Consider the following 14,377-nt stretch of genomic DNA (forward strand, 5'->3'; position numbering starts at 1 on the left):
TATATTAGGGCTTTCCTAATTCTCATCATTGTTACTATTAGCGCATAGAATACTGAATGGGCAATTTGGTAATTTTACCTTTGGCATTTACCTTACTAACCATTTAGGCCTCGTTCATTAAATGGTAAGTCATTTACCTAGATAAATGCGTTTGCTCGGGAAAATATTTCTTGGGAAACATTTGCTAGGATAAGTGCACTTACCAGTGTTAGAAAATGACCATTTTTGTTTCCCAAATAAAGTTATACAATGACCATTTTATCCATAATAGCATCATTTTTGAAAGGACAGTGTTATCCCATCATGTGTTAGAATATTTTCACACGGATGGAAAAACGATTTACCCAAATCTTAGGAGGGTATTACTTATCCAGGTATATGAGTTGCTAAGAAATCCTTATGGAGGAAGGGGAGGTTTAATATATCAATACACTCCCCATGGCAGAAGCGGTGTATCAATACTTCGAACCTAATGCTTACCATTTTTTTTAATTTTCTTTTTCAAAATTCGGGAGAGGGTGGGAATAATATTGTTTAACATTCAAAATGAATTTTCTTGAAAAAAATCCTAAGCTTAGTTTGGAAGGTGTACATTTACACTATGAATATTTTGGACCGATCCAAAAATTGTCCAATCTGTTCAAATTCCTGTTAATTTAAATTGATTTCAACTCAAACCTGGTCCGTTGACACCTATGTCCTTATTTTCTATCAATGGACCAGATATTGACTCAATCCAATATAAATTCATTATGCATGGACCAAGTCCAATCCAATATGTCATATTGGTCTGTTCAGTCCATCCAAATTCAATGTCTTATTGGTTCGTCCAATCTGTCCAAATAGATTTTGATTTGGACGGAATCCAACCGAAAACCGATCCATTGACACCCCTAATAGTGACCACCTGAGTTGAGGGTGGGTGTGTCTCTAACCAAAACCATGGCTTATTATTCTTTCTCGAAAAAAAAAAAACAAAACAAAATAAAAACTGGCCAACTGGACTCTTTCTTAACAAGACAGCATGTCTGCATATACTTGTTCCACGTCGAGGGATCATTTGATTTGAAGTTTTGAACTTTGGACCTTTGCAGTAGAGAGTAGACCCCATAAATAATAAAAAATAATTGAAGATTTGAAAGTTGGGTTGATTCATTATGTCATGAGTAAAGTGAAAACAATCATAATTACATAATATTTTCAAGGTCAGAAAAGCCAAGATATTCACTTCTTTCGGTGAAACGCTGTCATTGTCCATTCCATTATCATCTTGGATAATATTTGAGTCATTGAGATACTCTGCAATTTTCCTCTACAACATTATTCCTAAAGTTTACTGGTTTAATGATTTCTAAGATACTTGCACTCTGCAATTGATTGAATGGTCAACCATCTAGTCAGAAGCGGAGTTTGGGCAATCAGAGATCAGATGCCTGATCATCGATTTGTGGTGCCTACTGAATAACACACATTCGACTGATGAAATAACAGAGACACAAAAGAGAGAGTGAGTCATGAAATATTGTACCAGATACAACAACCAAGAACAGTTCGCATGTCCCACATTACTTGAGTAGGGAATCATGACTTCCATTGACTGCCACACAACAGCAAGACAGAAATCTCTGTAAACAGCATATTCAGTCTATTACGAATATGCCAGATGCCACCAGTGATAATGCTTGACAAATTCAGAAAAGAAAACGATTAAACTGTCTTGATATTCCAAAATAAAAAATAATAATTACCCAAGTCGTGATGGCAAAACCAAAATTTTTTAAGGGCCAACCCATTTCAACAGCATGCAAAAAGACAATTTAACTGCTTGACTGGGTAATTTATGATGCAGAAGAAAATCTTCACAATTTATGGCATCATGACCCATTTTTGGTGTATATGGAGCAGTGACTACGCCATTAATGAGTAAAGCAGCAACTATGTGCTTTGCAACTCTTGCTTCAACAGAGAATACATATGAACTACAGGTTGACCCTGCAGTTTGGTAAAGGAATGAAACAGAGCAACCTGAATGTGCAATTAGGCCCATAGAACCAAACTTCAAGTTTGAGTTTGAGGTCTTCAAGACCAACATGATTTATTGACTGAGATTGATCACCTCCTTAAGCAATCTACTGATGGAAGCTCTTGTTTCTTTGGGTACAACTAGCTCTGGGTGAAACAAGTCCAAGGAATACACCATGAGAATTCTCATAGTATCAGCCAAATTTAAATGATCAACTTTCAATACTTTTTTGTTCACAAATTTACATGAACTTCTTAGTTTGCAAGCACAGCATACCTGAAAGAAGACATAAAAATAAGAGAATAGAACCTAAGGATATAATGCTTAAAGGCATAACACAAATAGAAAGGATTTTAGTACAAAGGCAGCTTACAGTATCTTCGTGAACACTGAAGAAAGTACGCAATCTTTTAGCTGCAAATACATTATCCTTTGCAAGGGAAGGACAACCAAATAAGGCAACAGTTTTTAAGTCGCTACCTGACAACCATCTGCAAAAACCAGATTTCAAAGGTTACACTAAGCAGTGCAAAGAATGATGATAAGCCAGATACTAGATTTACTGAAAATGAAGCAGCAGTAACCAAATGTAGTCCAAATTGTACCAAATTTAAATCAAAACATAATGTGCCCACAGATTGGTTTCAACTATTTTGCATGTATTGTAATCAAGCATACAAAACACAGAAAAAGGTAGGGAAACAACAGAAATAGAATTAGATTGGAAAACATACAATAAGTAGAAAACCCTATTTTTTATGGTTAAGCTATCAAGGAAAAAGTAAATCAGAATTTTTATTTCTTTACATGTTTACAAATAACGTATTTTCAAGAGAATGACCATCACATAAATGATATATTTTTCACTGTTCTTTCTGATGGAGTAGTAGATGATGTGTTGGTCACTGCAAATTTCTACAATTACAAACCTCTAGCATGTTTTTCATCTGAAATGCAAAATCAATCTGCATCTCCCATGTCAAAAGTAAAAGTCCACAAACTGTTTCCATCTGGTTTGAGCAACATTTGTCCTAGCTGGTGAGAGTTTCCAAGGGAGCTTCCCTAAGCAGTACCTCCACCTCCCCATCAATCTGAGGAAGATGTGACATTCTATAAATGGGAATACATGGGGAAGACCAAAAGATCTCCAACATTTCCTAAGATTGTGGACGGAAAGATGCGATTGTGTTTTTGATCCACTTACCAAAAAAAAGTGTCTTTGATCCCATACTCCTGATATCACAGCATACATAATAACTTTGTAATAAATCTGGTCTCTACATGCCATCCTAGTTACCTTGCATTGACCATTGGCCAAAGATATCCATTACTAACTTGATCATCCTATCACAATTCAGACCAGAACATAATTCAATGTCAGTAACCAGACTATTTGTAATTGATAGTGGTGAAGATTTTGCTTCTCCAAGAACAGCTCAAGGAGACTTCGTGCAGGTTGAGTTTGTTGAAAGAGCAAGACCAACCTCCTAAAGTAGCATTTTAAGGACAAGGATCCATCTAACTAATCATTTGTCTTCATTCACTCCAATATGACTAGCTTACATAGGCTCTTGATTCCTTAACCTAACTTCAAATAGAACCCACCCATTACAGAAAATATCTTCTGGAAAGCACTAGAGAAATAAATTGTAGAACCTGTTATTGAAAAAAAAATCAAATGACACCAATATGATAAACCATAAGACATACCAAAACCATAAGCAGGGACAAAAAAGTATATCTACAAGCATGCTGCTCTACTCCATATGGAAACAAGAACCAGGTATGTATTACTCACTCATTTCATTGGAGAAGGGCAGCCTGCTTATATTCTTTGGATAAATCAGTGGCCCTTACATCCTTTCAACATTTTGGAATATCTAGGTATATATTACTCCACTCATTTCATTGTTCTTTGCAATCAGTTATGACCACATCATGCCAAAAACCTTAGCAGAGAAGTTGCAGGGTGAAAATTCTGAAACATCTATTACTTTATCTTCATTCACTTCAACCTCTCAGAGAAGGGACAAATATGCAAACACAAAATCAACATCCCCAGTAGACTGCAAATATATTACCTCCACTTGTTCCCAACACCTTTCTTCTTTCCCTTTTTGTGTCTGCATCAGATTAAATTCCACCAAAGTGTTGCTTAAAAAATCAGGGGTCATCACCTTGCTTGAATAGATTTTATTTTTATCTTTTTTTTTTTCCGTAAGGGTTGAGCTCTGTTGTCTGTATCCTCTGGAAATCTGTACATCCCCTTGTGTATTCGCTTTCTGTTTTCTAATTTAATACAATCACTCTTTCTCAATAAAAAATAAGGCACATGCGTCATCTACAAACGTAGTGCTAATAAGGTCCTCCTTCACCCCCCTCCCCCCAAAAGAAAAAGAACTAATAATAAACACGTGTAAATACAAATGCAAATGAGACCACACATGTGATTGGCTGTCACCGACTGAATGGAAATTCATTGCAAGTGCAGCAGATCTGGACTCGATTATTTTGCAGATATGGCAAAGTGTCTTTGGGTCAAAAATTCATCCATGAACACTGGGTGGGGAGAGGAACTCAGAGACTTTTTGAACTCCAAATTAATTTGACGTGTGAGATTCTTAGCATAGTTAGGGAAACTCATGGAATGACCAAACTAGCATATCAACTCCCCCATATGTGTGTCAGTGAATTTGCCTATCCTCCATATTTAGGGAAAACCATTTCCCACCTCCCACCCAAAAAGAAAAAAGAAAAAGAAATTGTAGATCTAAGGATACGTAGTTATTCCATTACTCAAAAGAAATGCTTATTGTTAATTATCTACCTCCCCTTATCCTAGATGGATGCTAGCAGAACCACATTTTGCAAGATGGATTTTTAACCCAATACCATTTTAACCATCATTCAACTTTCCTTTGGAGTTCTTACGTCTTAGACTCTACTCTATTAACTTCAAAAAAAGACGCTACTCTATTAGCTTCACCCAATATAACTGTATCATCTGCAAATTGTAGATTTTGTACTACCCTTTCTTTACTTTCTACTCTAAAACTTTGAAAAGGTTCCTATGATCTGCCCTCTTCAATAGTCAATGTTCTACTCAAGATATCCACGACCAGAATGAAAAACATTGGAGAAAATGGATCTTCTTGCCTCAATCCCCTAGAAGATTTAAAAAAAAAAAGTTTAGGAGTTTCAACTGGATAGGCGTGTGCTTTGAAATTTATTATCCCTCTCTTCTTTGAAGATAAATAAAAAATTAATTTCATTAGAAAGAAAGAAGGAATACGGACAGGGGTGATAAGAAATCACCCCAAATAGAAAGAAAAGCCACCCCCTAAAGCAACCTTATAAAATGAAAACACAAACCCCCTACACTTTTGAATCTTAGAACCTACTCCACACAATTACAATTCTTTCCTCACCCAAAGAAGATCAAAAGAAAAATCTTCAGCTCCCACTACCTCTCTCTCCTACCTCCAAAACTTTATTATCCCTCCCTTCCAATGGATCATAATTGGGACTTTCGGTTTTGAGGAGGATTGAAAGATGACAAGGTGACTGTTCTAACTGGTTTGCTGCAAGTTCTTGGCAATGTTTGCCTGGATCCCTCTAAACCAGAAAGCCTTTTTCTTCTGTCTCCTTTAAGTCTCTTTGTCATTCCCCTTCCTCTTCGGCTTTCCCCATCCAAGAAGTTTGGCCTAGTTCTATTCCCCCCCTAAAATAGAGGCCTTTTGTTGGGAGATGTTCTATGGGAATAATACAATGGGTGCCTTACAAAAAAGAAGACCCTTTATGTGTGTATCTCCAAACTGGTGCATTCTGTCAATGGAGAGAGTTGTTACCACCATCTAATCTCCAATCCTTTTGCTGCAGATATTTGGGAATGGTTTTTCTTTTTGTTTGGGTGCAAGTGAAGTTGGCCAACGGAGGTCAATATGCTTTTTGATCCTTCTACTTTCATGTGGTCCAAGAAAAGGGGAAGAATCATGTGGAGATGTGTAAGAGTAGCTTTGATTTGGATGATATGGAAGGAAAGAAATGCAAGAATATTCTTAGAAAAGGAGAGAAGGAAGTGGTAAGAGAATGTGTAATGACCATAGTAATACATTGGATTAGAACTTCAGACACTTGCTCACAGTTCTCATTTGAGGATATAAGGAAAAATTGCAAGGCGGTGGCTAGAAGATCCTCTAAGAAGGAGAGGTTAAGCTCAGCGAGGATGCCTCCTCCTGAAGATTACTTAAGGCTGAACTTTGACAAGAGCAGTCTAGGCAACCCGGCCCTTCCAAAATAGGAGGGGTTTTAATAGATAAAGGACAGGTCATTACTCTATTTTCGGGTCCAATGGGAGTGAGGGATTCTCTTGGCGCTGAAGTGCTTGTTGCCCCTACAAGGAGTCAAGGAGTACAAATTGCTAATATATTGAATAAGGTGAATTTTGTGATTGAAAGAGATTCAAAGGTAGTGGTGGGGTGGCTGAAGGAACCAGAGCCTACAATTTGGTGGTACAGAGACAAGATGAAGAAATTTTGGTACAGAGACAAGATGAAGAAATTTAAGTGGCTAATCAAGGGTGAATTTGAGGACACAATGGGGGTGAGGAGATCAGCTAATGTGATGGCGGATGCCTTAGCCAATAAAGGGGTTAATAGGGGTCAATTGTTTTGAGATGAGTTGTAATTTGTATTTTTTGTTTTCATGGGAGAGGTAATAGCTCATGCCCCTCCAAGGGATGCTTATAATGTCATTTTCTTGTGATTAATATAACTCTACTTATCAAAAAAGAACTTATTAGAAATTTAGAATAAAGAAATGCATGGCCAAAATACACCCCATGATCCAATCAATCCACCTTCTACCAAAGCTCATTTTTGTTATAATCTATCTTTAAAATCTGCAATTTGTAAATAAATCTTTTCTCATCCAATTTTCTCAAATTCTTCACTACCTCATTTGCAATCAATATTTTATGTAGAATTTGATGTTCATCGGAAAAAACCTCCTTGCTTTTGCAATACCACCAAATGAAGGATTTTCTCTAATCTCATTGACAAGACTATTGCTGTGATCTTAGACAAACATGTGGCAAGACTGATTAGTCTAAAACTATTTAGGGAATTTGAGAAATGATTTTTAGGGATCAAAGATATAAATGTCGCTTTCATTCTTTTTTCAATGTTCTCCCCTCAAAAAATATATATATATATTGAAGACTCTTGAGAAATGCCCATTGACAATTTTCAAATCATTCTTGAAAGAAGGCCATTGTGAGTCCACCTAGCTTCTAATTTCCTCCTTAGATAACAATTCTTCCAATTTCCAAGCAAACCCTCTAGATTATATTCGAAATGAAACCTTCCAAAATGGTTCTTTTCCTTCTTTGATGTGCATACAAAGCTTGAAAATAGGAAATGAAAAATATTGTCAAACTCCTCCAGATCCAGTGTTTCATTGCCATTTAAGACTAACTTCAATATGAATTCTTCCTTCTTCCAGTTTCCAAGCAAATCCTCTGGATTAAATCCCAAATCAAACCTTGTAAAATGATCTTTTCCTTCGTTGAGGTGCATACAAAGCTTGAAAATAGGAAATGTCAATATTGTTAAACTCCTGCAAATCATGTGTTTCATTGCCATTGTTAAACTCCTTTCATTTGCTAGAGAGTGAAAAATCATTTGTTTTCTTGAGTTAAATTCAGCAAGATTTTTCCAAACCCAGTGATTGAGTTGTCTTGGTAAATTTGCAATTTGGAACTACTAGCCAATAACTAAGGATGTTGAGTTTTATACAAATAACTTCAATAAAGATTCTTTCAACAACTCATTAGACTTTCTAGCCTAAATAATATAGGTTTCGTAATTTTTAAAGAAGGAAAAAATTAATGTCCCTACTTAAGTGAGGGACACAAGTACTAACATAACTTTACACATCAGCAACTTAAACATAAGCATAAAAACAAAATTACCCCTACACAGTCGACATTAACACTCCCCCTCAAGTTGGTGAGTATATATCATATAGTCCCAACTTGTTACATATGTAGTCCACTCTTCCCCGACTCAACCCTTTGGTAAACAAATCTGCCCATTGGTTTCCTGTGTTAACATATGCAGTATCTATCACTCCACTCAGCACCTTCTCTCTCACAAAGTGACAATCAACCTCTATATGCTTGGTTCTCTCATGAAACACCGGATTAGAAGAGATATGGACTGCAGCTTGATTGTCACAGAAGAGCTCCATTGGAGTGCCAACAGTGTATCCCATCTCCTGTAAAAGGTTCCTCAGCAACACTAATTCACAAGTAGTATGTGCCATAGCTCTATATTCTGCCTCTGCACTGCTTCTTGCCACAACTGTCTGTTTCTTACTTTTCCATGTCACCAGATTACCCCCAAGAAAAGTACAATAGCCTATAGTGGATCTCCTATCAGATATAGAACCAGCCCAATCAGCATCAGTATATCCCTCTATTTCAAGTTTTCCTCCACTTCTGTATATCAAACCACGACCAGGAGCCCCCTTTAAATACCTCACAATCCTTAGAGTTACATCCCAATGTGGAACCCAAGGTTTCTGCATGAACTAATTTACCACACTAACCGCAAATGTCATTTCACCCATTTTAGTTTTATTTTGACAGTATTATATTAAATGCCCAACATTCAACAACATGCTTGCTCCACCACTTCCAATCTGTCATGAAATTCTACATGAAACTTCCACATATATTATCTACCTAGATCATGATTCGACCATGATAAGACATACTGCATGACAATCTCTCTTGAATCAATTTGTTGTATTCTTCCAATCATGGCACTGAAAACCATTCCAAATCTATAACATACCACATATACTTGACCAAATAAAGTTGGCATTTCAAATATAAAATATCTCAATCTTTGGCATGAGGTACGTACTGAGATCGGTAATCCTTTCCCCAAAGATTTCCTATAAGTAAATCTAGTTATATTAAAATAATTACCTAGGCACTACCATATTTAAGCAGCTACTTGTGTGGTAAAATGTCTCATTGATTGGTTAATTTGGCCCATAAACCCCAAAAAGAACCAAGTTACCTGAGCCTGTCCACTTCACATGTTGTATGAGAATGCATTGTAATGGTTTTTCTTGCCTGCATAGCAATGCTGAGCTTCCATCTCTTGATATTGCCTAATAATGCATCTTGACTATTCTTTTTGTGTTAATAAATCCTATGATAATATCAATAAAAATATACCACCATTTAGAAGTTCCCAACACCCATTTCCACTTGTTTTTGATAGGTAAAAACGAAAATTTCATTAAAATAAAAGAAAATTACAGGATGAAGGTGTTGTTGCTTCAGCAGTTCTGAAGTCATACATTGTGCATGTTACTAAGGTGTACAAAAATTATGAGTATAATGTATTATCATAACCTATGATAATATCAAGATTGTTGTTGCTTCAGCAGTTCTGAAGAAGCCCCGAGTCTCAAGCAAAATCCACATTATGCATGTTACTAAGGTTTTTCATGGTTGAAAGGACTTGTTGGGGCAGGTCCGCCCAACAAACACAAAAAGCTTTACAAAAGAGACGGGGTAAACTTCAGATCTCCAAATCATGAAGACCCTGTTGGGGAGAGTCAAGACTTGCAAGATTTTGATAGGAAGAAGAACCTTTCGATGTCCCTTCTAGAGAGGGGGGGGGAGTTGTGAAAAAGTGGAGTTACAAAGTAAAGGAAAGGGAGAGCAGAAGTGAAGTTAAGGAGGTTGCTGTTGAGGTGTTGCTGGAAGAGAAGGAGGTGAAAAAACTTTGGATTTGTTTTTCTGGGGAGGAGAGACTTTTGCTAGAAGACCTTTTGAAGAATTTGAGAGGAGAAGGACGGAAGAGAGACTTAAGAAAACCATAATAAAGAAAGGGTGAGAAATATTGAACAAGGAAGGAGGGTAGGAAAAATTTTTTGATGGGGAGGATTGAATGTGGTCTTTAGGAGGAGTTACTGGGGTAGCGTTTAGTGCTTGTAAGAAGGGATCAAGGGAATCTCATTTAGTTTGTTTTGTAGTTTGATTTTAGTTTGTCTGGAAGGGTTGCATTTAGCTTGTCTGAGAGGTGTTATCTTAAAACCTGTTAAGTAGTTGTAATCAGCTTTTATTTTTTTTTTCAAGTTAGACAGGAGATGTAATGTTGGGCATGGTGCCATTTGCTATTTTCTGGTGCATCTGAACTGAGAGAAATGGTCAAAATTTTGAAAGCAAAGCAAATTGAAAGGATGTTTTACAAGGCAGAGTCAATGGTACTTTGCAGTCTTGGTTGTCAATACATAGATTGTTTAGGGGAATTATCCTAAAGTAAATTTTGATATGAACATGTTTATATTTTGAGGATACACCAAATCAATTTTTTTTATGGTCCTTTGGTGTACATGGGAGTTGATGTAAGCACATAATAGTATATCACTACAACACATTACTTTTTCAAAAGAAAGAAAGAAGGAAACATTATCAAACCCTTTTGACCCTCTAACTTTACCAGGAGTAATGAAGATAGGAGAGTCAACATTTTAAGGCAGGAGAAAACCCACTCTATCCTGTTAAGAGAAACTTGGAGGGAGCATTGGGTATCACAGAGACAATTAAAGACAATTGATGGACTGCCAAGAGACTGATGGAGGTTCAAGCATCAGTCCAAAGAATGCCAACAGAATGTTGTCTCACCTGAGGGTACAAGATTCAACCAAAGAGTCTTCTATTATATATAGATATAGATAAAACACACACACACACACACATTAAATAAATACATGTATGATTACACCCTACACTTCAAGCAAGTGGAACATCTTGTGCCACACCTCAGCATCTGAAAATATTGCTGTACATAGTTTCAGTGAAAACATAATTTATCATTCTAGCTGAATTAGTGAAGAAATTCAGGATGGTGGATAATAGTTATTGCATAGTATCATTTATTTACCTATAAATATTTCTTTTTCTTCTTTTTTCTGTTTTAGAATCCTGAATTCCTTCACAAAATTTAAGTGATAGCATATACTAGAAAAAAAATTCAAAGATTTAAAACATGCACTCTATAAAGGTAAATGATGAAACGCATAGAAACCAATCCATCTAATCAATACCAGTGTTGGACTACTTGGGTTCTGCCCATGCTAGAGCCCTATACATGAATTAGCACATCATGGGCATGGGTTTCATGATATAGGTTATTCTCATTAGGCAAGAGTGACACAGTGTGGCCTCAATGATTGTCACCATTAATTGCCCCAATACCCCCACTGAACTTACTCTCTTTCATCTGATGTTCATACCTACGTCTTAGGCACAATATATAGTAACCCATGATTTCAACTTTTCAAGCAAGCTTTGTCCATACTACTATTCTGCCTGCGATTGATCTTTTTACATATCCATCAACAGCATGTCATAGAACAAGTTAAACATTCCACAATAATTTCACAAGAAGTAAGAAATGAACCTTGAATTGCTATAATTCCAAAAAAAAGTGAGTCAACATGAGCTTACTATTAAGATGCGTTACAAATGCCATTAAGTTTAAAGTTTAAACTTGAAGATGAAAATCTCAGACAGCAATAACTGATTAGGATATAAATCAATTTAACTGTGTGCATCCTGCTTTGTCTCCAGATTATTATCTTGTAAAGAAAATCCTATGAATGTAAAATTCTAGACGCTATATAATTTTATTCCAAAACACCTATCTTTCCAGTGAAGAAATTAATAGCATTCAAGATAAGGGATTCTTATTTCCGCAACATGATTAAAGAAAGTTCTGATAAGAAGTCACCAATAGAAGAAGGAATCTCCTTACCTCGCGATTTCCTGATGGTCCCGGCCAAACCTTTCAGCTAAAGACACCAAGAACTCCCGGGGATAACTTTTGGAGAAACAACTGAGATCTAACTTCTTCTCTGGAAAGAAATTTGCCTTATCTAGGTACCCCTCCTCGTATAAACGACCCACCAGCGAAGCCATGTCTGGTGAAAACTCTTTATAACGAGGCTTAGTTTGTGGTAAAAGCTTTTTCTTAGGAGGCCTGGTTTTTTGTGAAAGCTCTTTCCGATGAGGACGAGGTCTTTCCGCATCCTTCAATTCCAAAGGCACTGGCTTTCTGTTATTTGCAAACAAAGAATACAAACTCCTAGGTGTAGTTTGAACATTTTCTCGTGGATCTTCTTCTGTCTTCGGCTCTTTCCTCTGCTTCGCTTTATCCTTGGCATTGGCTTTCAGACTTCTCACCTCACGCTCCAAATTTCGTAATTTCTTCTTCAATTCTTCGATTTCCTTCAACTTTGAATCACCAGAAAGTTCGTCTTCTTTTAATTCCGCCTTCTCTGAGGAATCGTCACTTTCTTCGGGCTTTTCACTTGACCCGACAGCCTCTTTCAACGAAACATCGAGAACCTTCTTTACCTTCTTCGCCATCTTTTTCCTACTCTCTTTCACCGGTTTCTGCACGCATTCACTATTTTCTTGCATTCTTTCGGATTTCCCATTCGATTCATCCTCCTCTGAATCAGTCGATTCATTTTCGAAGCTTTCTTCAACTTGGGCAGAAGCTGAAATCGTTCTCCGAAGGAAAGATTTGAAATTGAATAAATCAAAACTAGGACCCGGTTTCGGGATAACTAGAAAGTTCGAATCTACAATGGGAGACGTATATAGATCTTTTCGAATTAATTTTGAAGTGTTTTGCAGTCTGAGAAATGTGTAGAGGTGCTGGGCGCGAATGGTTTTGAAAAAAGCCATCTTTTAATAGCAGCAGATGGCTTTTGGAGGATTAAAATGATATTTGGCTGCTGGAAGAGACGGCCATGAAAATGCAGAGGAAGTTCGGTGGAGACTGGAGAACACTGGGGTTTAGGGGTTTAACTCAAAAGGAGCTGAAAAGTAGTAAAGTACAGCACCTTAACCTATGTTTGGTTTGAATGAAAACGTAGGGAAAGGAAGGGAAAGATGGAAAAACCTTGGCATAATAAAATATTAGGGCAACTTTTGGGGTTTAATATATTTAAAAAATTTTGAAAAATAGGTTAATTTTTTAAAAATAATATCAATAAAGGGCAAAACACTGTTCATCATCTTCTTCTTGCCATTTGTTCACTAGAGTCGCCGCCCGCCACTATCGTCCGCTGCCGCCTCCGCCTCCGACAATGTTGCCGGAGGTGGCCAGAGGTAGAGGTGGTTGCGGCAGCGGTGGCACTGGTGGTTTCTCTATCCAATGCCTCCACCTCCACCTCTGGCAACGTTACCAGAGATGGGTGGAGACAGAGGTGGTGGTGGCGGCGGGCAGAGGAATGACCACTAGCGTCGCCGCCACCACCTCTACCTTTGGCCACCTCCAGTAACGTTGTCGAAGGCGGTAGCGAATGGCGGTGGTGGGCGGCGGCTCTGGTGAACAAATGGCAAGAAGAAGATGATGAACAGTGTTTTTTCCCTTTATTGATATTATTTTTAAAAAGTTAACCTATTTTTGAAAAAAATTTAAATATATTACCTTTATTAATATTAAACCCCAAAAATTGCCCTTATATTCTAGAAACCCAAAAACCTTTACAAACTTTTGTATAGGTTTCTCTACCTTTCCCTATTTTTTCCTTCAAACCAAACATAGCCTAAGGGTCTGTTTGTTTCAAACTTTAAATGAGTGGAATTTTTTTGCTACTGAAATATTTGACATGACAAAGACAAACGCAGCCTAAAATGGAGGAAAATGGGAAAAAGGCAAAAGGTTTTGATTGGATCGAGCTGACCTAATGCCCAATTGATATTGCTCAACTGGCCCAAGGGCCTTGATATTAGACACCTTCAACAAGGCCTTGTTCCAAGTTCCAAGGCCCAATAAAGGGGATTGGCCACATCGAAGATGTTAGGGCCACTTAGACCCAGCAAAAAATTGATCTAATACACAAACCCCATCTGATCTAAAAAGCGAGTTAGGGTCTCCTATGCAGTGACTTGAACTATAAGGTGGCGTGACCCAATTGGGTCATTGGCACCATTAGATCATTGTGAGCTTTGGGAAGCTCATTGCTGGTTCAAATAGTTGGAGTTGCCATCCATTTTTTAAAGGTAATGGGCCCTCATTTTCAGGTTTGAAAATATTTTAATTAAGCCTTTGATAGTGACTCCGCCCTCCATGGGTAAGGCACTGAAACGAAAGGTTATGGGTCCAAAAGATTGGGAGAGGAAAGGTGTTAAGCATCCCTCTCTCCAAGTTGCTATAGCAGCCCACTACGAGAGTAATTCAGGCTCAAATTCTGGCAAAACACGAGCTAACAGGATTACTCAAAGCTTTTGAAATTTGGTGAAAACGTTCTCAACTT

At 37.3% G+C, this 14,377-nt stretch overlaps 1 protein-coding gene across 1 annotated transcript; it reads right to left on the reverse strand.

Annotated features, from left to right (window-relative positions):
• Nucleotides 1–1,492: 1,492 nt before the first annotated feature.
• LOC104586575 (uncharacterized) lies at nucleotides 1,493–12,935 on the reverse strand. Its single transcript, XM_010243859.3, has 3 exons — nucleotides 11,863–12,935; nucleotides 2,397–2,514; nucleotides 1,493–2,299 (listed from the first exon to the last, which is right to left on the reverse strand). The coding sequence occupies exons 1-3, from the start codon at nucleotides 12,798–12,800 to the stop codon at nucleotides 2,096–2,098; spliced, it is 1,260 nt and encodes a 419-aa protein (XP_010242161.1). The 5' UTR covers nucleotides 12,801–12,935; the 3' UTR covers nucleotides 1,493–2,095.
• Between the last annotated feature and the right edge of the window lie 1,442 nt (nucleotides 12,936–14,377).

The sequence above is a fragment of the Nelumbo nucifera genome, chromosome 3 (genome assembly GCF_055504915.1).
Source record: "Nelumbo nucifera cultivar China Antique chromosome 3, China Antique-T2T, whole genome shotgun sequence".
Lineage (NCBI taxonomy): Eukaryota > Viridiplantae > Streptophyta > Magnoliopsida > Proteales > Nelumbonaceae > Nelumbo > Nelumbo nucifera.